Genomic DNA, 23,879 nt, shown 5'->3' on the forward strand with positions numbered 1-23,879 from the left:
CTTTTGCCCTGAGCCTTTGTCCAAGCTTTTCCTTGGCCTGTTTGCCTTTTCCTGCCCCTGAGCACTGGTGGCCCCTGAGACCCAGGAGGTGATGTGTTCCTCTCGTGAGCTCCCACAGTACCCAGGCTCACCCTCTTCACGGCACTTGCCACACTGGTCTCCGGCACCTTGCTGAGCTCCCTGCGGGCAGAAGCTGCTTATGACTCCTTGCAGCCCTTGCACTTAGATCAGGGCCTGGTGTAAATATGTGCTGAGGGAACCCGAGACCTCCCGGCGCCACCGCAGCTTCCTCCGGGTCAGCCTGGGTGAGTAGCCACAGTCACGGGAGAAGCACTGATTTCTGCACAGCTAAGTCTGGGCTTCTAAACAGACGTTCCCTTGGCCTCATGGTTGGCAGCTGTGTTCCCTCGGTCCCTGTGGGCAACTGCAACAGGGTAGTTGGCCTAAACTCAGATTCAGGTATCACTGAGTGTTGGTTAGGTATTTTTATCTACTTCGATTGTCATCTGGTTTTCCGTCAAGGCCCTGGGACATGAGTCTTAGAGTACCCTCTTTTGCAGTTGAGAAAGCTCACTGTGAGTGGCTAAGACTTGCTCAGGGTCACATGGCAGTCAAGTGGCAGAGCTGGGATAAGAACCTTGGGTATTTCCTTGTAGGCCCAAGGGAAGTTCAGAAAACTGCTTTGGTTTTAAAAGTCAGCAGTGTTGCCAGAGCCTGTCTCCCAGTGTCACCAGTGACTGGGAGAGGAGAATGCAAAAGAAAACAGCCCTAGTCTGTGAAGCTCCTGAGTGACAGCTATCAGAGGATGGCAGGGGGGCTCTCCATTTTCCAAATGATACAGTGGAAGTATACGCAGGGTCAGGGTCCCTTAGCACCTGAGCCATGAGAGGCCTGAGGATACTTGGCACAGGCCAAACAGAGCCACTAACGTCCTGTGACAGCCTGTCCTTGCCCTCTAACAGCAAATTCCTTTTTGTGGGGTAACATGTTAAAGAGCTAGGTTTTAAAAGATAGGGCCAGCCTCCCTGACAGTTTTGCTGTCTGACCTGATGAGGTGAAGCTTTGGTGAGGCCTGTGGTTCCTTTGGCACCTCCAGCCCAGCCCAAGAACAGAGTTTCCTGAGTGTCTGGACCTTTCACTAAACAAGGACACTCCTACCCGTGCTAGTCCACTCACACGTACAAGCCCCATAGGATAGCAGTGTTGATTTTTGGTGCATACCAGGTACCAACTATTAAGAAGCCAGGACGAACAGTTGTCATGGAAACCATTTTAATGCTAGGAAAATGTTTTTACCCATTGCCCGAGGAAGCTGTGGGCCTGGCCTACGTCCCACGGGACAAGGGGCCCCTGGGGAACCATTTACTGAGCCACAGCCCCTGCCCCTATTTCCGCTCAGCACGGGAATGCGTTTGGTCCTTAGACTTCTTCCCTGTTTGGGAAACCACAGTGCCACTGCCAAGGTGGCGTGTTTTCCCGTCTTGCAGTGTTCTGCCGCAGCCCGCTGGGAAGGGTCCGTGGGGGGAAGCATCCCACTTGTAGGGCGCTCGCTAGGCGCCAGGTCTTGCGATTGTTTTCACATGTAATCTTATTCCACTTGAACCGATAATTCTGTGACGTGTTGTCTCCATTCCACTAATGTGGGAACTGGAACTTGGAGGTGAAGGGACTTGGCCAAGGTCATATAACTAGTTAGTGGCAAAGCTGAAGATCTGAACCCAGGCAGCCTGGCTGCAGAGCCACTCTGTGCTTAAAGTAGGAACCAAAAGCAAGGACAGTGGTTTTTGTTGCCAGATATTCGCACTGGTTTGTAAAGTTCCCTTTGGAAGGAAGGTAACACGTGCAGTTGTAAAGACAAACTCTGAAAGCAACCTTCCTTCCAGCTTTTGGTCTGCAAAGAGAAGGCTTTGTGGGGTGGGTGAAGAATTACCCAGGAAGTGTGATTGCTGGCGTGGCTGGCTGCGGTACATAAGCAGGGCAGTGTCCACGGGTGACTGGGTTTTACATTTGTTACTTAAAGCTTCTCTGAATTCTGCCACTCCTTTCCTCCATAGTGCTTTCCCTTCAGAGGCAAGATCTGAGGGCAGATGTGAAGGGAAGAGAGCAGTGGTTTGGATTTGCCCAATGGTTTTATGAAAAACGGGAGAGCAGAGAGGAAGGTCATGAAAACAGCCTGCCTCTCTTGGGCATTCTGATTCTAAACTGATAGGATCTCTCTTGGGAAGAGGGTCCCACATGAGCACTGGCAGGCTCTCCGGCCTGGAAACACAGCACAGACACACCTCAGGGGGAATTTCTCCAGCCTGTCTGCCAAAGAGAAAGCTTTGCTTTTGTGAATGCTACACAAGCTACAAATGCAGTTAAGTGGCCGCCAGTGCTGATTATACTGTGCTCGAGAGCCCAGCTGGAGGCCCAGGACCCATCTCACAACTGCTCAGAGCAGCCAAGATTCAGCTCAGTGTCCTTCAGTTTGGAAACAGGGATCGTGATACTCACAAAACATGTAACATGTTACCCCACTCTTACAGTGTACTTGTCACAGCACTCCTGTCCAGTGATCAGAGATCAGGGTCAGCTTTACATTCCTGTGAAAAAGTGACAGTCACTTAGCTTGAGCCCTTGGGGTCCAAGTTCCAGCCAAGGGCAGTATGGGAACCTGGGTCCCTGCCTGGCATTAAAAGCACCCTGACATCAGTTTTCACAAAGGCGGAAGACTGATACCAATCTGACATTTGTATACAAGGGTTGGGAGCAGTCTGTCACCCAGTCCTCCTGGTGCACAGTTTGCCTGTCGGCAGACACCACAGCCTGGCACTGCAGCACCAACAGGTTCTAACAAACCCCTGCAGAATGGAACCTGTGAGGCCTTCGATTAAGGAAGGCAGTTCCACACCCTTGCATTCTCCATTTCTTCCCAGAGGAAGAGAGCTTGCTGGCAGCGCCCCAGCCCAGCCAGGGCTCCTCAAGATCCTGAGGCAGCAAGGTGAGGAGGTTATTAAGGGGCGTATGTCCAGGTGGATGAACAGGGAGACCGGCGAGCGCCAGGGCTCTTGGCTACCAGGCGGTTTCCCCAGAGGTGATCTCCCCACGGCCAGTCTCCTCGGCTTATCTCTGTCCTTTCCCACTAACCTCTAGCCAGCCCGTAAGCCAAACAGAAGCGGGGGAAGGGGAAAGGAAGCCAAAGACAGCCTCAGAACACCTTGTGTGTGCTGCTCAGCTGGTGTCTACGGCTGCACGTGCTGATCGATGTCTCCACCCGGCTGAGGATCCATGTTCTACTTCCAGGATGTGTTGGGGACGATGAGACACCTTCTTGGCCCCAGACCTTAGGCTTTCTCAGTGTCTGTCCAGGTGGGGCTGGCGGCAGAACCCTGCAGGGCTGCCCGCCAGAAAGCAGGCAGTCCTGGCCCTGAGGGAGATAGAGGGGCCCGACAACTCGGGCTTCACGCTGATGGCTACAGGCCTCTTTCTAGACTTTGGCATAAAAGTATCTTTTTCCTCAAGTTAGGGGTAAGAAAACAGTCATGAATGCTTGGAAGTACACTGAAGCCCTCGCATTCAAATTGGCCTCAATTCACCGTGTGCCCAAGTCCAGTCCAACAGCTGACTGGACTTGATTTTTTATAGAACTGGTAAGTCACTCAAGACAGCTGATCTTGGGCTTTTCTTCTACAGAGAGGCACTGCCCCTGGTGAAAATAAACCAGAGGACCCCATTTTTATACCACAATGGAATGTCAACACTGGCAGGAACCTCCTCCAGATGAAGAATTGGGCCCAGAGAGAGGAGATGTCCTATGCAAGGTCTCAGAACTGGGGTAGAGCCAGGGCATATGGCTTCCTAGCCCAGAGTTAGAAAACATTTGATCCTCCATGAAGATAAATATTAAAAATATCGCCAAGTTACCACCAGTCCATAGTGAGTAGACCTTATTCCCAGTGACTTTGCCCAAAAGGCTGCACATTTTCTAACTATAAATCGCTTAGAAAAACTGAAAAGCTGCAATGTTCCATTCAGAATGCAGTCCCGTAGGGCTTCCCTGGTGGCGCAGTGGTTGAGAGTCCGCCTGCCGATGCAGGGGACGTGGGTTCGTGCCCCGGTCCGGGAAGATCCCACATGCCGCGGAGCGGCTAGGCCCGTGAGCCATGGCCGCTGAGCCTGCGCGTGCGGAGCCTGTACTCCGCAGCGGGAGAGGCCACAGCAGTGAGAGGCCCGCGTACCGCAAAAAAAAAAAAAAGAAAAAACGCAGTCCCATTAGGTGACAGGCTCCACTGCATGGTCTAAAATTAATCAACGTTTATCGGCTGTATAAAGGATGTTGTAGTGGGACGTTTTATAGAGCAGGTAAACGGAAGGGACGGCACACTCGGGGAACACGTGGTGGTTCAGGGCCGTGTCCATTTCGTCCACATACTCCACCTGCAGGGCAATGTTCAGTGCCTGGGACAGGGCCGTGATCTGGATGTGGTCACACTCCGTGGCCATGGGCTCTACTTCCTGCAAAGGTCACAATGAAAAAACAACCCAGTTGAGGATGGAGGCCCGGCAGAGGACAAGTGAGAGGTCCAACCCTGGCTTTCATGGTCCTAGGTCAAAACCTCTGCGCTGGGAAATAATCTCCACAACAACCTGTGAGGCAGATGTTGCCATCTGCATTTTCCAGAGGAGGAAACGCAGGCTCGCTGAGGAGGTGACAGATAGACATTGCCACAGTTGCAAGGCTTGAATCTAGATCTTTTTGATTCTGGACCCCCTAGTTGTGAGAAGAGGACACTACTTTGAAGAATCTGGAAAGGGGGGCAGGAGTTTTTCAGCTTGGGCTTCCTAATGCACAAAGTCAATCTCAGCAGAAAGGGACTTTATCATAAAGGGATTTCAAGCTTACGTGCTTACAGAGGGCTGGGTGAGCGAGTGGGTGAGTCAATGGAGACACAAGCTGCCTACTGAGTCCCAATAACCAGGGCAGCTGCCACTTAGCTCCTGCTGATTACTGCCGGGCAAGAAGAAGGCCTGGGAAGGACTTCCCTGGTGGCGCAGTGCTTAAGCTCTGGGGTTGCTACTCTGTAATTTTGTGAACAGTCTAGTCCAAAGCCCTTATTCCTCAGATGAGAAATCTGAGGCCCAGAGAGGGAAAGTGACTTGCCCAAAGCCACACAGTTTGGGCAGAAGGAGGATGTGTTCCGGCTTGCTAACCTAGTGCTCTTTGAATTGCAATGTAGACATGACATCCAGGTCCCCTGGTTAGGGAATGCTGGTGCTAAAGTCTCCTAAGGAGAGAGGGATGAGAGCGGAGCCCAGGGCCAGAGGCCGAGTCCCCAAAGCCTGGGCCCCGAGGACCTACATGAGTGCAGAAGTCTTTGATGTCCATCTCCTCATCGATGAAATGTCGGAAGAAGTCTCCGCGGTTCCTGATGAAGGCTGACGTGAGCAGGCGCAGGAACTGCACGATGCGGTCCGAGGAGCTCTGGTCGTTGAACACCTTCAGCAGGCTGGACACGGAGCTGTCCTTCTCCACGAGCTCTACCACACTGTAAAACTGCAGCCCTTGGGCCCTCAGCCAGGGGACGGGCAAGCCCCGCCCCTCCCTCCACGGGCATTTCCATCTTCAAATCCTCAAGTTGAGGCGCCAAAATCAATCAATCAGATCCCGCCAAAGCTCGGTAACAGGGTTAGAGAGATTCTGTAGCGAGTCCCTCAGCCCGGAGTCACGTCTAAGGAGCAGCGGTTAGTCTCCCTCCTCATTGCCGTGGTTCCAGTTCTTATTTACAGATTCAGAACTGACAGTCTTCCAACCCCACCGCCTTCACTAGTGGGGTCCGGGGAATGGGGTGGAGAGGGGAGGGGCTGAAGGAGGCTGGGGGAAGTTTCCAGCCTGAGAGCTAGTGCCCCAAAGGAGGTACCTCCTCCCAGAGAGACGGCAGGGCCCTGGGCTCCCTGTTCCCTCGATGTCCCCACAAGCAGGAAGCAACCCTCAGCCCTTCCCCAGCTGGGAGGAGCCAGAGGGGCGCAACCACAGAGCCCTGGGCGGTGAGGGGACTCCGGCCAGTGCCCGCTCCTGTCTGCTCTGCCAGCGAGGGAGAACCTGGCCCCTCAGCTGTCGTGCCCAAGTTAACTCACAGCATTAAAGAAGTTTTGGAACTTGTGCTCCTCGAAGCCAGCAGCCAGAAGGTCGTTTGGGGTCTGCAGTACACGCTCTTTGAACCTGGAGGGGAAAGACTGGTACTTACAAGGAACTGCAGGGGGCGCTGCTGTGACATCAGCTGTCATCCCACTCACCCACCAACCCCATACACACCTGAGAGGGTACGTGTCATTTTTCTACTAGGACTTTTTTTCTAGTAGGACTTTTCTACTTTTCAAAGCACTTCCACGTGGACCACACACTGATTTGTTCCGTCCTCCCCTGTACGGTCATGGGAGGTGGGTAGTATACCCATTTCACAGAAGAGGAAATTGAGGTAATCACCACCCACTCCCAGATACATTGATTCTACCTTTCGAAGGTCTGTTGACTCTGTCCCTCCTTCCTGTCCCCATGGTTCCTGGTGTGTCAACACCATCTCTGGCCTGGGCCACACCCAGCCTTCCCTCACTCCTGGTCCCCTCTCCACAGGGACCTTAGAGTGACCTGCCACAGCCTTCTCCCTCAGGACGCAGCTCCTCAGCACAGGCGTCCTGGAAGGGCCCCTGCCGAGCTCAGCAGCCTCATCTCTAGTCAAGTCTCACAGCTTCCCTCACACCCCACAGTCACTACCCACTTGCGTTTTCACCCCTTAGCCTCCACTGTCCCCTTAGCCAGGGATGCTCTTCTCAGAGGTGTGCTAGCGCTGGTTTGTACCTGCTCACAAGAGCTAGTTGTTAAATTTACGCATTTTGCCATCCAGGTGTTAAACAGCCATTATTTAAGAATCAAGTTATGTAAACTTAAATAACTTTAAAACACAAATTATAATCTATGCTCTTGAGGTAATCTTTGTCTATTGGGCGTGGATGGTGGCAATATGATTTGGACTATAGCATGTGTTACGTATCTCTTCCCAACTCCCTGTTCAGTGACCCCATGATGGTTGCTTGGAAAAAAAAAATCATGACAAGAGTATTTATACTACAGAAATCAACTCGCACCACAAATCAGGCCTCCCGGCCAAACAGCCACTAAACTTCTGCCAGCACTGACCATCCCTCGAGACCTGGTCCAGGGACCCCTGCTTTGTTAGTGCTCCCACTGCAGGCCCCCCACTGGCACGGCCCCATCTGGGACCTGTCCTGGTCCCCTTGGGGATGGCGAGGAGCTGCCCCAGGACACAGAGTTCAGCAGCAGAGATGAGATACAGTCCAAGTGATTGGTCCACAGAAGGGGGTGCATCCCCGGCAAGAAGGACCAAGTGGAGAGGCTCTGGGGGACCAGCTGGCACGGGCGTAACCGCAGCCTGTCCCCTGGGAGGGGAGACCAGACTCTAGGGTTTTCACGAGGGACTAAAGGCACAATGAGAAAGGCCTGGGAGGCTTAGGTGACTTGTGGGACAGGGGAGGTGAGGGGAGGGTGGTGTGTGTGAAGTGGAACCATCTACCTGGAAGGTGAGGTGCTTCTGCCGAAAGGCAAACCACCAAAGGCTGGGCCGGCCGGCGTATCTGAGCCCGGTTTGGCCAGGGCAGGTGTAGGAAGGAGTGCTGTGCTGGGAGCCGCGGCCCTGCTGCTAAGTCGCTCTCCGGCTTTGGGCCATAGGCTCCCCTTTCGCATGGCAGGGGTGACGGTAACAGGCCTCCACGAGGGGTGCTGGGAGGGCCCCTCTGGCCACTGTTCTGTGAGGCTGTGAATGTGCACAGCTCTGTTCCCAGCTTTCCTACCTTCACACCCTTCCCCTCCCTGGCCACACACTCCTGAGCCCCCGCCGCATCCCCCCACTCATTCCTCACCAACGACTGCTGGCCCCGCCGTGCCAGCCCTGGGGACACAGAGACGGCGACACACAGACCCAGTCAAGCGAGGGACGAACACCCAGGGCAGGACTCCCGCCCCGACGAGGTGAGGGAGGAGAAGGACGGAGTCAGGACTTGGAGCACAGGCCCTCTCAGAAACACACCAGCTTTAGTGGGACCTTGGGCAAGTCACTTAACCTTTCCGAAGCTCGGTTTACTCATCTGTAAAATGGGGTAACACCCTCCTGGTACTTCCCACTGGACCCCACTTGGATGGCTCATGGGGATTTCAGACTTAGCAACATGGACCTCCTGCTTTTTTAACTCTCAGGCCAAACCCCAGGCACCCATCCTCGACTCCTCTCTCTGCTCACACACCCCACTCCAGCCACGAGTGAATCCTGTTGGCGCCCCCCTGCAGGGCTCTGCGATCGACCTCCACCTGCTCAGGCCACCGTCACCACCCCTCCTCTGGGCTCTCCTGGAGCACGTCCCCTGCTGCTCCCTGGCTGCGCGCCGCTGCACTTATCCTGCACGCAGCAGGCCGCACATCAGGCCCCTTGCTCTCTTGAACCCTCTGTGGCTCCATCTCATTCAGGCCGACATTCAAGGTCCTTAAAAAGGCCCGTGAGGCCCTACCCCACCTGCCCCCGCTACCTCTCCAACCCCTACTTAAAACTGCAGCCTCTACCCCTGGACAACCTGGCCTCCTTTCCTGCCTGATTTTTCTTCCCACAACGCTTATCACCGTCTGACACATCAAGTACGCTTCGTATCCACTGTCCCTCTTTTCCGGTCAGGATGCCAGCTCCACAGGCAGGGTGTTTTGTCTCTCTCGTTGGCTGCTGCATCCCCAGGGCCCACAACACAGTCTGCGTGTGGCACCCAGTTGGGCGATGGCTGCAGGAGCAAGGGGGCCCCGGACGGAAGGCAGGGTAGAAACCTGCCTCGGCAAAGGAGTTCTGGTGCCGGAGTCCACGGTTCAACCACAAGGGCTCTGTGACCTGTGGCCACTCTGCACTCTTTCCCAGGGTATGTGGGGAAGGGTGTCTGACACGGAAGCCCGGGGTCTTCATCCAATCCTGTAAGGGCTGTGAGACCTCCAAGGGCAAGAAGCAGCTCTCAGCTCCTTGCTCCCCAGCATGGTCCGAGGCCCAGCGGCAGGGGCGGCTTCTCCGGGAGCTTTTGAGAAATGCGGAATCCCCCGCCCTAGACCTACTGAACTGGAATCTGCATCTGAAGAAGATCCCAGGGGGTTTGCACAAATGATGAAGTATGAGAAGCCTCGAGCTAAGCCAAAACCCGAGGGTCTAAGGGAGGATCGCTACGGGCAGCAGCTGCGGGACAGGGGGACCTTGGACAGCATCAACTCTGGATCCAGGCTGACCAGGTGGACCCCTGGGTTACTCAAGGTCAGCGAGATCATCCAGAACAACGGGGCAACGCTTCTTTGTGTTCTCCTTGCAGTGAGTCTTCGAGAACGCACCCAACGCAACTTGCCTAAGCGCACTGAGACCGGAGGGCTGAGAGTGCCCGCTAGGTCACTGTCCCTCCCCAGCGGGCCCCTTGGCAGCCCACCCAGCATCCCCTGTGCCCCACTCACTTGAGTATCTCCCTGCTCTTCCCCAGCAGAGATTCCAGGTAGGAGTAGCCCAAGGCCCTGTAGAAGCAGTTCCCATCCCCCTTGGTCTTGCGGATCGCAGTGAACCTTTTGCTGAGTTCCTGCAGGGGGCAGAGGAAATGTGGGTGTCTGCACCAACAGCACCCCCGTCGCGTCCCGTCAGGGCCAGGGCCCCTGCCTCCCCCACGCAACACCTGCTCCCTCCTCTCAGACTGGCTGCCCTTCACGGTGTCCCAACTCTCATCCCACAAAAATAAAACTACTCAGAGTGTGTCCTGTGTCAGACACTGAGCACGAACGGGGTGGGGGTGGGGTCCCACGGCCCTGCCCTCAGGAGCCTACAGTCTGAGGTGAGATGGACAGTCAGATGATCGTGACAGGAGGACAGGGGAAGCACCGGGGTGCCACGGAGCAGTGGCATCTACATCAGACTTCAGCAGTCCAGGAATGGCACTGAGAGGAGGTGCAGCGGCGTGCATGGTGGGGCAGTGAGGGTGGGCATGCCTGTGAGGTGGGCCAGGAGGCTGCAGAGTCGGTAGGAAGGGCCTCCCCAGCCTTCTCCAAGCAGTCTGACCAGTCCTTCAAAGGGTTTCTTGGGAGGTGTGGCCTCCCCATGCCACCCGCTCCGGCTCTGCTCCTGGCTGTCAGCTTCCCTCTGAAACGGCCCGGAGTCCCCACAGCTGCCTCCCGGGCCTGCCTACCATCAGGGTTCTGACAGCAGAGCTGGTTTTCAAGGGGTCCCACCAGAGTGGAGCTGACAGGGCCCACCAGAGGCAGGCCGTAGGGAAGGATGCGCTCCTTGAAAACTCCATCTCAGCTCCCGAGGGGGTTCCAGGGGACACGAGAGTCAGTGTGCTGCCCAGCCTTTGCTCCTGCCCCGGCGGGAAGCCGAGAGGTGGAGAGGGGGCACCAGGGGAGCGCCCAGGCTCCTTCTTGTTCTGTGACTGTCCGTGCATCCTTCCAGCAATCCTACCCCCACTTTTTCATAGCCCGGCTGGAGTGGGCTTTCCCTCCTGAGAGATGCCCTTGCAGGGCGGTTACAAAGACGGCTTTTATGAGGTCGGCCCGCTGGTCTAAATGCCAGCTCCTCCACGCACTAGCAGTAGGGCCGTGTGCTTGCCATTTAACTTCTGTGCCTCGTTTCCCTCAGCTGTAAAACGTGGGTAATAGAAGTTCTGACCTTGCAATGTTGTACTGAGGTCTCAGGGAGAAAGGAAACACTTAGGAGAGTGCCTAGCTTTTTAAGAACAAAAGTGCTATTTTTTTTTCTCTTTGCAGCGAAAGGATTTCTCATTAAGGCAAATGCCCAACATCACAATATTCTGGGAGCCCTTTAATTTGCCCAGGAACCTGGTCCACATGCGAAGCCTTTTTTACCTTCAAAGTGTCACCTCTTTCTCTGCTCCCAACTCCAGCCCATTTCATCTAGGCTCCCCTTCTTCTGACCCTCTGCCTTACCTGGATTTTCCTCTGGTAAATCCTGTTTTCAGGATGATCCCGAAGAATTGACAGAGTGTCACATTTTTCTGATATTAGGTTGAAAGATGCTTCACTCTGAAAGACAGAAAAAGGAGTGAAGCTGTAACAATTTTCAAAAGCAGCTGTTGGGCTTTCACCAACAGAAAGCCTCTGAACTGCTGGCTGTAGGACACAGTGAATGTTACCTCCCCCCGACAGAAGCACCTCCGGGCGTGTGACTAGTATCCCAGACGCCATGGTCCCCGGCGGGCAGGGAGCCAGGGTCAGGCCCACCATACAGGGGTATCAACTTGTAACTTCCAAACTGATTTGTTTTATAGAACATAATACCTCAGTGCACAAAAATAAATTCAAAATGGTTTAAAGATTTAAATGTAAGGCCTGAAACCATTAAACTTTGCTAGAAGAAAACATAGGCAGTAGGCTGTTTGACATTGGTCTTAGTAACATTTTTTGGATATGTCTCCTCAGGCAAGGAAAACAAAAGCAGAAACAAACAAATGAGACTACATCAAACTAAAAAGCTTTTGCACAGCAAGGGAAACTTTCAACAAAAGGAAAAGGCCATCTACTGAATGGGAGAAGATATTTGCAAATAATATATCTGAACAAGGGGTTAATATCCAAAATATATAAAGAAGATATACAACTCAACATCAAAAACACAAACAACCCAATTAAAAAACGGGCAGAGGATCTGAATAGACATTTTTCCAAAGAAGACATACAGATGACCAACAGGCCCATGAAAAGATTTTCAGCATCACTAATCATCAGGGAAGTGCTAATCAAAACCACAGTGAGGGGCTTCCCTGGTGGCGCAGTGGTTGAGAGTCCGCCTGCCGATGCAGGGGACACGGGTTCGTGCCCCGGTCCGGGAAAGATCCTACATGCCACGGAGTGGCTGGGCCCGTGAGCCATGGCCGCTGAGCCTGTGCGTCCGGAGCCTGTGCTCCGCCATGGGAGAGGCCACAACAGTGAGAGGCCCGTGTACCGCAAAAAACAAAACAAAAAAACCACAGTGAGGTATCACCTCACATCTGTCAGAAAGGCTATTATCAAAAAGACAACAAATAACAAGTATCGGTGAGGGAAAGTGAACACTTGTGCACCATTGGTGGGAATGTAAATTGGTGTAGCCATTATGGAAAACAGTATGGAGATTCCTCAGAAAAACTAAAAACAGAACTACCATATGACCCAGCAATTCCACTTCTGGGTATTTATCCAAAGAAAACAAAAGCACTAATTAGAAAAGATATATGCACCCCTATGTTCCCTGCAGCATTATTTACAATAACCAAGATATGGAAGCAACCCAAGTGCCCATCAACAGATCAATGGATAAAGAAGATGTGGTATATATATGCAACAGAAGATGTGGTATATATATGCAGTGGAAAATTATTCGGCCATAGAAAAAGAATGAAATACTGCCGTTTGCAGCAACATGGATGGACCTAGAGATTATCATACTAAGTGAAGTGAAAACAGAGAAAGACAAATATTACATGATATCACTTATGTGTGGAATCTAAAAAAACAAATGAACAAATATAGCAGAACAGAAACAGGGTCATAGATGCACAATGTGCAATACGTATTTGTCCCCAAACGCACACACATTCATAGGAAAATGACTGTTTACCTTCTACCGGCAAATCTTACCCCATTTATCTTTAGTATAAAAATATGTCCATCCACTACAATAAGATAAAAAACGTGTAGGACTTCTTGATAAATTCCCTCACGCTGATGTTCCTGGAAACCGCTGTTGTCTTTGCTCCAAAACTTGCTGAATTAGGAGTTGCTGCCGTTTCTGTGAAAACTGCTCCACTTCTGGACTTCTTAGTAATGACCGTCTTTTCTGATTTAACACTTGTTCTAAAAGAGTAGGTCTTGCAGGTCGATCCCCCAAAGATCCTGTTCTCTGTTTAACAGTGGAGAGTGTATTACCTGCACTTTCCTCGAGTTTGACGTTTCCTGCGCCACCAGGCTGGGCGGCCCCACCGCAGTTCGGGGCCTGGTGGCTTTTCTGCTTCTTGTACTTATCCTCGTCCATCTGGTTGCGGTGCTTCTTGCACATCCACGGCTTGTGCTGCTTGGCCACCTGGCTCGGCGTCTGGCTGCAGCCCTCATAGGTGCAGGTCTTGCTCACGCTGCCCCGTCTCCGGGCTCCACCGCTGCCGCCCTCTCCCCCAGAGTGGGTCCCCTCGTCCTCCAGATCCTCCAGACTAGCCGTGCTCTCGCCTCCCCCCGGGGGGGTCCGAAGTGTCCAGCAGGTCTGCCTCATCTTCTCCCGCCTCCCCCTCGCCATCCCCCCCGCCACTTGGCACAGGTACCGATCGGGCAGCCCGGGCGCTGCCCCCCAGGGCCGGAGCCTGCCGCAGGGCGCCCTCGGCCACAGCCTCGTCCTGCCCTCCACGGGGGCGCGTCACCAACAGGGTGAACTGCGAGGCCGCGGCCGGGCCGGGGGCAGGGGCGGGGGCCCCGGGGCGGAGCGCGGCCCTCGGCGACAGCCTGCACCTCCGCGCTGCTGAGACCTGGCGGGGGTCCACGACCCCGACCCTTCAGCACCTGCCGGGCCCAGCTGCACTTAGCAAACCAACGGCCGGGAACCCACTAGAGGAAAAGTCTCCGGCCATCACTTTTGACAGCTGTCACCGGGCGGCCTCTCAGCCTCCTCACTGACTAGACAGTGGCCTCCACCTAATACCGCAGTGCTTGAAAAGGAGCCTTCGGTGTTACAAACCCCTTCCCATCTGGAGAAATGGGTTGGATTTTGATGATGAGATTCTCCAGAGCTCACCACCGGAAGCAGAGAGCTGGCCCCCAGAATCGTACAATGAGGCGTAAGGGACTTCTAGGCTTACCTGGTCTCCAGCCTGGACAGACTCTAAACTTCTGTCTGACAATGAGCTTCTTTGGCTCTGATTCCTGTACTCGGCATCCAGGCTCTGTGACTGGGAAGCGGCATTTCTGGGGGGCCTGGAAGCTCTCAGCCCTCAAAGGCTCCAAAGTCACGCAGGCCTCCCTTGCCAGCGGGCAGCTGTCAAACCATCTGAGACCTTCCATTCACTTGATTCCCCAGGGCCCCTCACAGGGCCTGAAGCAGAGCAGGGGATGAGATGTTTGTTAAATGAATGAATAAAAGCCATCTCCCCGGTGAAGCCTCCCTGGTTGCCCCACCCCATCTGAATCAGGCTTGGGCCCTCCCTTGAACTCATGCTTTGTTCCTTTTTCTCCCTTTCTGGTGGCCCCAAACATGCCCTCCCGAGATGTGGGACGCCCGGGCATCTTCCCAGACGAAAGCCAAACAGTGAGAAGATGAATGTTGTCCCTAAAAACAGCAGGAAAAGTATTTCTAAAAGAAGGAAGAGAGCGTGCAAATGCTTGTGGGTGGGCGAAGGGATTCTAGGTGTTGTTTCCGGAAACTTCTATTCTGTACCCAATCTTTGTTGCAAAATTAAGTCAGTCTCAGGCTCCTTCCTCACTTCTGCTCTGACACCACAGCGGCAGGCTGGCAGAGCAGGGGAGAGCCATCAGGAGGAATCAAATAACCATCCTGGGGCAGATGCTACGGGCTGCTTTCCCATCAGCCATTACCCATTTCTTCCCTACAGACAGGATTCCTGTTTTACTCTGGGCAAGGTGATGGAAAATGCCTGGGCTAAGTCATGACAACCCTAACCTCCTCCTTACTGATTTCCCTAGCCTCCCTTGCAGCTGTGGGCAGCCAAGTGACCGGGGCTGGCCAACTGGACTCACAAAAAATCTGCTGGGGGCTTTGGGGAAGGCTTTTGGTTTGGGATGTAAAGAACAGAGGCAGCGCGTCCGCCTCCTCCTTCTTCCTGACTTAATACTGATGCAACGTCTGCATTCCAGCAGCCATCCTGTGACCATGAGGTTGAAAGCCAACGCGTGGAGGATGGTTTGATGATCTGCTGCTACCCTAAGCCCAAGATGTATGAAATAATAATGGATGCCATTACTGTACACCAGCTGTGTGGCCAAGCTCTGGGACTGAGGCTTACATATTCCCGCTATTTCATTTAATCCCGACTGACAATTACTAAACCCACTCTACTGACAAGGTTGGGTCCCTTGTGCCAGGAAGAGGTGTGCTGCAGATCTGCCTGACTCTGAAGCCCATGGAAATTCTACCAAGCCAAACTGCTGAGCAGACAGAGCTCAGAGTCCAGGAGCTCTAGAGGGACCAAGGCTGCTAGGCCTCAAAGGAACACTGTGTGCAGGGCAGCCTGGGGCCTTCTCACCTTCAGGCTGGGCCCCTGCAGTTCCCCCTCCATCCATTACAGGCAGAGTGCTCAGCCCCGGACCTCGGTGCCTACAGCAGGATCCCCCAGTCTGAGGGCTGCTCATCACAGGTGGAGTGAGAGATCATTTATAGGTGATGTCTGGACATGGGGGTTAGAAGACATTGGCGACATTGGGAGCAAAACTTAATCTCTTTTCAACTTTCTTCAAACCTTCTAATTGTACCAAGGAGAAAGCAGGCTTCCAGTGTACCTTTAACTCCTTTCCACTGTGCTAGCCTCTTTTGAAGGGTGAGAAGGCCTCTGACTTGGAGCATAAAATCTTCCATTTTCATTTGCAATTTTTTTAACTTAAAACAAAACTTGTTAACTTTTTAAAAACTTTTTGGCCATGCCTCGCAGCATGCAGGATCTTCCCCGACCAGGGATCGAACCCGCGCCCCCTGCAGTAGGAAGCAGAGTCTTAACCACTGCACCGCCAGGGAAGTCCAAAACTTATTAACTTACTAACTTCATTGGCATAGTTATAAAAAGTGAACATGTTTGGACCTATTCTAAGTCATGGAAGACTTACATTATTGGCATAACAAATACCAATGGCTGGTGTACAGTTAATTTTGCACTCACACGGTGTGCTCATAAAGCGAATAGCCACGGGATCCCATGAGTTTCAGAATTTACAAATCCACCTCTGCTGACCCGAGGGTAAGGCGGGATGACAAACAGGTACTATTCAGAAACAGCACGTGTCCCCACTCGACAATGCCCATCTCACGCACTCACCCACCCGCCGTCTCCTTTCATTCCAAAGTCCCATTATTTACCTATCTCACCAACAAAAAGTCTTGTTTTTACCCACAGCAGACTTAAAATTATGGTTTGGGTCTTTTTAAACAATGGGTGATTAAAAAGCAGCGCAGCTGTATTGAACGCTGCTCGCGCTTGGAGTGCCCCCCAAAAAAGACGGCAAATGGTGTGGGAGGATGCATAAAATCAGTTCTATTTGATGGGCAGTTTCTGAGAAGGTATCGCTGGGAGAGTGGAAAGGAGTATAAGGAATTAATCTTACATATGTAGAGATAAGTATTTAAGATGTTAGAAAGCCCGCCATCACCAGTCAAAATGAGAATGTTAAAGGTGGGTCAGGAAGGGGAAATGGGCCTCACTCAGGGAAGCCTCCCTAGCTTTTCCCCTTGCCATAGTCATATCTTAGGCTATTTAAAAGTCAACTTAAAAGAAAAATATTAAACAGCAGTTTGGGGGCGGGGGGTGGGGGGCTCTGGGTCGCTGAGAGTCAAGCTCATCACACGCAGGGTTCAAGAGACCCACTGTGAGCACCGGCCTCTGCAAGGCATTCTGTCACCTTTTCCCCCTTCATCCCTGATGGCTGTTCCCATCCCGCCATCCCCCCACCCTCTATAGGTATTCCCTATGGCACGTCTTTCAGTACGTATCTGCCTTTTTAAAATTGTGCTAAAACATACATAGCACAAAATACACCATCGTAACCATTTTGAAGCGTGCAGTTCCGTGGCATTAAGTACATTCACATCGTTGTGCAGCCACTACCGTCCTTTCCAGAACTTTTTCATCATCCCCAGCTGAAACTCTACCCATGAAACCCTAACTCCCCATTCCCTACCCCTCAACTCCACACGGCCCGGCCCCTGGCAACCACCACTCTGCTTTCCGTCTCCATGAATGTGCCTATCCTAGGGACCTCATGTAAGTGGAATGTATGTCTTTTTTAAAATACAGAGTTGTTTTATGTATGCACGTGTTTTAAATATGCATACAAATTATTCTATAGATATCGTGGCTTTTTTTTCCTTCACTCAATACTATTTAAGATCCACCCCTCCTGACAAATGGCTCCCAGGTTGGTTGCCCTGCCCTGTGATGGAGCTGTAAGTTAGCTCCAGCGCCCCCTCGTGGTCCCAGGTGTGTTTACTGGCGCCACTGGGAGGGGTGAGTGGAGTGGGTTTCTGCTTTGGCGCCTTTAAGTCCCTGCCTGGCAGCCCAGAGTGACCCAAGTCAGCCCGGGTGGTCCCCGGCCCCCTCCCCATCGGCACGACCCTGGCCACACCCCCGGAAGAACAGCCTCAGTATACGGGCCCATAAAGCAGGTACAATACTCTGGGTTTGACCTTGGCTGACTCTAAGTGGTGGTTTGTTTTTTTAAATCATGGCCCCAAATTTCCAGGATGTTATGGAAAAAGGACAGGCCTCGCCTGACAACGTCCTGTCAGACCTAATCAGGTTACCTAATCCTAAAGGATTTTAGCCTTAAACTGCTGGTTTGCAAATAGATGCTAATTAACTAAGCCAGGCAGAGAGCACCTCTGCTTGGAAACAGCTTTGAGCTATTGAGTCGAGGAAGATATTTCAAAGTGAGAGAAGAATGTTTCTCCGATCATCAGAGCCAGCACGGAACCACCTACAATAGTGCTGCTGACCCCGCACTCGATCCCCATCTCTCATCCATATACCCCGCCCCCCCCATCCATGTACCCCAATCCATGGATCCTGCCCCACTGGTGTGGCATCTGAAGCCCTGAAAGCTTTCGGTAAGGAAGTGACCAAGCAGAGCCAGAGTGAGGTCCCATTGCCAGGGCGATGCAGGAGCTCCCATCCCACAAGCTGCTGCGCACCCTGCCCACGGGAACCCCACGTGCACAGCACTGTGCGAGCATCTCCAGGGGCCCCCAGCAGACGGTGGGGTGGCAGGGAGCTGCAGGGTGGGGAGGGCCACACTGCAAGGACTGGGCCCTAGCAGCTTAGTCCTGCAAGCCGTAAAGGTCTGACCCATGACATGACCTGTGACCCAAACCAAACCCCTGCCCCTCCTGTGAGTTCTCCGTGGGCCCCTCTTGGAACAGATACAGTTCACTTCAGAGTTTGAATCCAGCTTCTCTGAGCTTTCACGAGAGGCAAAACAACAGGAGAATGAAGTACCACAAGGACAGGGTCCTTTGTCACTTTTATCACAGTACTCCAAGTGCCTGGAACAGCAGCGGGCCCCCGGAAGGCACTAAGTAACCACTTGTTGAATGACTTAAGTTACCTTTGCCGGGAGGTCACCGTATGCCAGGCGCTGGGGATGATCTCACTTAGGCCTCGCAGTAGCTCTGTTTTACAAATGGAAACTGCAGCCCAGAAAGGTCAAGCTCTTTGCCCGAGGTCACACAGTGAGGCAATCCAGGGAGAAACTTCCATGCTGGTCACCCAGCACATCAAAGGTATTCAACAGACCTGGGTGCCTTTCTGCCCCAACTCTCCACAAAGAGAACCCACCTGGCCCTCGTGGGCCCTATCATCACTTCCTGATGGCTCCTCAGCAGCCCGGCCTTGGGCTCATGCGTCTGCCTACAAACCCCCCATGACGTACCCTTGGGTGCCTCTGTGTGCACCCCCAACCAAGGTTCTGAGGTGCTGGTGGGCCTCTCCTGGGCCCACCCTGGGCCCCGGCGGGCAAGGCCAGCCGTTAGCCTGCTGGACCTCCCTCTGAGGCCGCTCTGCTGACCCCGGGCCATGAGTCAGCCTCGTGAACCAGGCCCAGCCCCGAGAAGCCACAACGCACCGCGTGGCCTGACCTCAAGCTACCAACTGCTCCACGGCAGAGGCCAGAGCCTGCAGCCTCACCACCAGAGGGCCAGGGCCTAGAACGCAGCCAACCACCTCCCCTCAGAAGGTCCCCGCCACTTCTAGAGGCGCCCCGTGGCTCCAAACCTGGCCTTGCCTGCTTGGGGCTGGGGTCTCCACAGGGGGCTGTTTGCAGGGGCTGGAAGGAAATGGCTTTTTAAATGTCTCCTTCAGGGTATGATGTATAATATACCGACATACGGGATAATCAAACATTTTTATTGATGAGTGATCAAAAACATTTGGAGGCCCAAGATTCAGGGGAGACCTAGTGTCCTGAATTGCTTCCTATTGCTGCTGTACAAACAGCAACTAGTACAAACTCAGTGATTTAAAACAAGGTTTATTATCTTACATTTCACGGGGAGAAGCCACTCCCTTAGCTTTTTCGGTTTCTAGAAGCTGCCTGCATTTCTTCATGATCCCTCCCTCCCACTGTCACGTCTCCTCACTCCCAGCCTCCTGCCTCTTCCTTATAAGGACCCTTGTGGTTACGTCATTGGGCCCACCTGGGTACCCCAGGGTACTCTGCCCATTTCAGGACCCTTAATTCATCACAGCTGCAAAGCCCCTGTTGCCACGTGAGGTACCCTAGTCACAGGTTCTGGGGATTAGGATGTGGGTGTCTTCGGGGCACTGTTACTCAGCCTACCACCCACATTCCCCCATCTCTGCAGTTCAGTTCAGGAAACAGAGAAGACTCTGCATCTGGACCCCTACCTGCCTTGGGTCACAGTTATTGGCTGGCCTTGCAGAGACCCCGAAGTCAGATGCTGGCCCTCTCTCATTTGACCCTGGACTCATACATCCTCCTAATGGACCCTCAGATCTCCCGCCCTGACTTCTCCCTAGAGCTCTGGCCTCAAACACCACCAGCCACCAGGATGTCTGACCAAGATCCCAGAATTACTGTGCCCCTAACTGCTTTCTCTCTCCACCCCTGCATCCCCTCCAGGTGTCACCAGATCCTCAAAAGCTCCTCCATCCAGACAGAGCTCATGCCAAAGACCGGGGAGGCCTCTTCTACTCCTCCCCCTTCTTCCGTCAGCTCAGCTCCTGTGTCCGTCCAGAGCTGCCACCATCTGCCCTCAGGGAGGCTGCACCATGTGTCTGCCCAACTGACCTCCTGGCTCCCACTCCCAGCCCCCAGCCCCACCATCCTCCACAGCAGCCAGCACAGGCTCCTACCATGTGAAGCAGATGAGGACATGCCCTTTCCCAGTTCCCTCCAGTGGCTTCCTTCACATGGGAGAAGACTCAACCTCTGGATGACAACCACCCAGGTCCTACCCCATCCGGCCTTGCTCCCCTCACTCTCGTGAGCTCCAGTCACAGTGACCCTCCTTGTGTTCCCCCAAGACACCTCAGGGCCTTTGCACATGCTGTGCCTCTGCATGGAATGACTCTCGCCTCTTTACATGACTCAGATGACACAACCTCCTTCCCTGACCACCCTGTGAAGGTTGCCCCTTCCCTACCCCTACTGCCTTGACTTGTTTTATGTCTGTAGAGCTCTCTGACATGTAGGTTCACTCATTTACTTGCACGCTGTCTGTCACCCTCCACGAGAATGTCAACTCCATGAGGGCAGGGACTCTGCCTGCCTGTCATGACTAGATTCCCCAGTGCCTGCCACACAATAATGCCCCCAAAATGGATAACGAGCAGATGAGTGAACAGATGTATGCGCTGGTCTCCGACTCCAGCCTGGCCACTTCCAACCCTCTGTCCATTCCATTGCCAGACGGCATCCAAAGCAACCATCTCTTATTTGTCAAAAATATGTTATGGTCCTCGCCCCTCCCCAGCCATACCTGCAGAATAAAGTCCAAAGCCCATGATGCAGCATGCGAAGCCCTTCATGGCACATTCTGACCCCACCTGCTTTTCTAAACTCATCTCTCCTCCCTCCCCCAAGCTCCCTGCATCCATACAGACCGCTCACCTTTCCCAGCATATCCCACTCTTAACCATGTTTACAGGCCTGTAAGCACACTGTCCCACCCTGACCGGAATACACTCTTCCCCAAATCCTTCCTGAAAACTCCTATACATCCTTCAATACCCCATTCAAAAGACTCCTTTGTGAAGCCTTCCTCAACACTCCCCACTCCCTCAGAGTGCATGGCTCCCTGCTGTGCTCCCCAAGCCCACGGTCAGGTGTCTTAGGTCATGACCAGTAGCTCAAGAATTGCTTGTGTCCAGCTCTGCCTTGTCCAACAGGCAGTAAGCTCCTAAGAGTGGGCAAGCCCCTTGTCTTTCTCATCAGTGCCCAGCATGGGGCTGGACTAGGGTACCTACTGGGGCTTGTTTGACAAACCAAAGAACAAAGCACAGAAGGGCCCTGTGGTTTTGCTATTCACATCCGACCCTCATTCTTCACTGAATGTTAAATGCCCTTTGAGTGAGCATGAGACCCCTCACTACCTACAACCTCTGCCAGTGGCAGCCCCAGGCTTTGTCCTCACCCTGGCCCCTGCATTCCCAAGGGGTTCTGTGTCTTCTACCTGGGACCCTTCATCAAGCTTAGCCCCGTGACTTTGAAACGAACACAGAAAGAAAACACCGTATTCTCCAAAGACATTCTCCTCTGCCCACCACACACACACTCACCTCCATCTACACCACACAGACTCAGAAAACCACCAAAGGGCCCAGCACGGTACCTGCCAAACAGTAGGTGCTCAATAAGTGCTGGGTGAACAGAAGAGAACACACCGTGCACTGCCTCTGCCGCCCCCACCCTCCCAGGATTCCCCGGCAGACGTCCTATTTTGTGAGTTAACAACTTCATCCCTCTCCAAGGCAGCCACGCCACCCCTCACAGGCTGAGGGCTGATGCTCTGACTCCATCTGCCCTCTGACTTCCGGTCTTGTGAGTCCAGGGCAGACGTGAGGATGGAGTCAGAGGCCTGTGCAGCACGAAGGCCAGAAGTTCAGGTCCCAGCCCTCACCACCCCTGCCATGCTCTCAGCTACCCAGTGGTGGCTGGAAGCCCCGCCAGCCTCGGCTCCAGGGTGGCTAAACCCATTATTACCTCAGCTCTGGCCACTCCCTAGCGGGCGATGCAGAAACACCTGGGTCCTCTTGCAGGAGCAGCAGAGCCAGGTAAACCCTTAGGTACTGGGTAGAAGCAGGAAGCTGGTGCTTCCAGATGCCCCAGAAGCCCTCAGCCACACCCAGCAGCAGGCTGGTTTGTCTAGGACAGGCCAGCGCAGATGCCCTGGCTGCCCACACCACAGTCAGAATGTGTCAGACCGTGAACAGTTTCTGACCTGTGCCCCAAGCCAGCGGCAGCCTGCAGTGGTGACCCATTCCTCTGCCCAGACATGGGAGGGAGGAGGCCGAGCACGAAAAACCAGGCACCCGTGCACGCGCATTTGCAGGACGCTGTTTTCACAGGGAAAGCCGTGCCCAGTTATCTGAGCCAACTGATCCACTCGCATCACCTCACGTGGTGCTCACAGCAGCCCAGTATACAGACGTGAAAAATAGTGCCGGGGATGGGAAGCGACCAACCAAAGCCTCTCGGCCTTCCAAGGGATGGAGGTGAGATTTGAACTCAGGGCTGTGTGACCACAAGCCAGGCCACCAGTCCTTATACTCTACAAGCTCCCTGGAGCAGGGGGGCTCAGAGTTGAAGAGTTTTAGGCACTCATCACACCCAGTCCTCTGCAGAGTGCCTGTCCCCCGCCTCCCCTTGCCCCCAAGATGGACTGATGTAGTAATACAAAGAGCACTGGACTGGGAGTCCAGAGGCTTGGGTTCAGTTCCAAGTCTACCACGATCAGTCCCGGCCCCCTCCCTGTCTGGGCCTCAGTGGCCCCAGCTGACCAAGACCCGGTTGGCCTGGCTCAGAGGGTCTCTAGGGCCCTTTCTGCCTTCTGAATCAGGGGTTCCTCTAGTCTTTGCTTTGCCGGGACCCCTAATTCACGTGTCTCACAACCTGAGACAGCCTCTCCACGTGGGTCCTAACTCCAAAGACCTTCTGTTGACGCGTAGGTCGGAGAGGATGTCCGGACACCCTTGCACTCCCCAGGTCCACTCTTGGGGCTTGGGAGTGGGAGGTCTCTCATGGCTGAGCCCTCGGATGGCTGGGGCCGTGAGCTGCCGACTGGAGGTCTACTTAACAAAAGGGAAGCGACCCTTAGCCCTGGAGCCTCCGGGTGCCCACCGTCGAGCGGCACTCGGGGACAGCCGGGACGAACGCGCCGGGGCGGGAGGCCTGGGAGCCGGGCTGGGTCTCCGTCGCTGGCCGTCCATGGGGGCCTTCCAAGGAAGGACTGGGCCCCCCGTATTCCCGGGGTGTCCGAACGCGTCAGGTCTGACGGCGGCGGCCGAGCCTCGCGCCCGACCCCCAGTCCCGCGAGTGCACATGCGCCCAGGCGGCGACCCCGCCTACCGAGCCCCCCTTCCCACTCCTCCTTCCCCGCTTCCCCGTTACGACCACTGACCATAGTGACCGGAGCCGTCGGGCCAGGTCCCGCCCCAGAGAGGAGGGATCGGTGGGGGAGGGCGCCCAGGGAACCACTGGCGGGCTCCGCCGTTGGGTCGGGCGGCGGGGTCCTCGAAGGCGTGGGGGCGAGCGGAGAATACACCCGACCGCTCCGCAAACCAGAGGTTAGACCACCACTGTGTCCCAGCAAGACACACGCCCCTCGATTGACGTCTGAGGCGGACAATCAGAAGCCAGGTCACAGGACGTCACAGAAAGCGGGTGGAACTTCACGAGCCTCCAGCCTATCCTTTGGGGCACACTTGACAGGGTACCGCCTCCTTTTAAAGACACAGAAACCTTTTAACTGGCAAAGGAGTTAGCCCAACCCAGGAAGACAGGTTGTAAAGGCTGAAGGGCTTTTGACCAAAACCGCAAATTGAATTCTGAAAGATTAGCTGGCCCTCATTAATTCATAAACCAGGTCATATAAGTATAGTTTGCTCAA

At 54.0% G+C, this 23,879-nt stretch overlaps 1 protein-coding gene and 1 pseudogene across 2 annotated transcripts; both read right to left on the minus strand.

The window, feature by feature from the left end:
* Positions 1–1,255: 1,255 nt before the first annotated feature.
* On the minus strand, positions 1,256–23,590 carry OTUB2 (OTU deubiquitinase, ubiquitin aldehyde binding 2). 2 transcript variants are annotated; one of them, XR_010940941.1, is made up of 7 exons: positions 23,391–23,590; positions 11,000–11,095; positions 9,524–9,642; positions 6,118–6,202; positions 5,342–5,536; positions 3,200–4,497; positions 1,256–2,585 (listed from the first exon to the last, which is right to left on the minus strand). XR_010940941.1 is itself a non-coding variant. In XM_067726847.1 (6 exons), the coding sequence occupies exons 1-6, from the start codon at positions 23,391–23,393 to the stop codon at positions 4,291–4,293; spliced, it is 705 nt and encodes a 234-aa protein (XP_067582948.1). In that variant the 5' UTR covers positions 23,394–23,590; the 3' UTR covers positions 1,256–4,290. The 2 variants fall into 2 exon arrangements, 1 of the variants encoding a protein (XP_067582948.1); XM_067726847.1 differs by having other exon boundaries at positions 1,256–4,497.
* On the minus strand, positions 12,012–21,555 carry LOC137206783 (regulatory factor X-associated protein pseudogene; annotated as a pseudogene).
* Positions 23,591–23,879: the final 289 nt, after the last annotated feature.

The sequence above is a fragment of the Pseudorca crassidens genome, chromosome 1 (assembly GCF_039906515.1).
Source record: "Pseudorca crassidens isolate mPseCra1 chromosome 1, mPseCra1.hap1, whole genome shotgun sequence".
Classification (NCBI taxonomy): domain Eukaryota; kingdom Metazoa; phylum Chordata; class Mammalia; order Artiodactyla; family Delphinidae; genus Pseudorca; species Pseudorca crassidens.

Bases quoted from the DNA above. Each gene is read 5' to 3' on its own strand.
- OTUB2 (XM_067726847.1), bottom strand. The intron at 9,643-10,999 runs GTAAGGCAGAGG...TGCCCCCTGCAG, and splicing joins TTTACCAGAGGAAAATCCAG to GAACTCAGCAAAAGGTTCAC. The intron at 6,203-9,523 runs GTGAGTGGGGCA...TTTCCCCTCCAG, and splicing joins AAGAGCAGGGAGATACTCAA to GTTCAAAGAGCGTGTACTGC.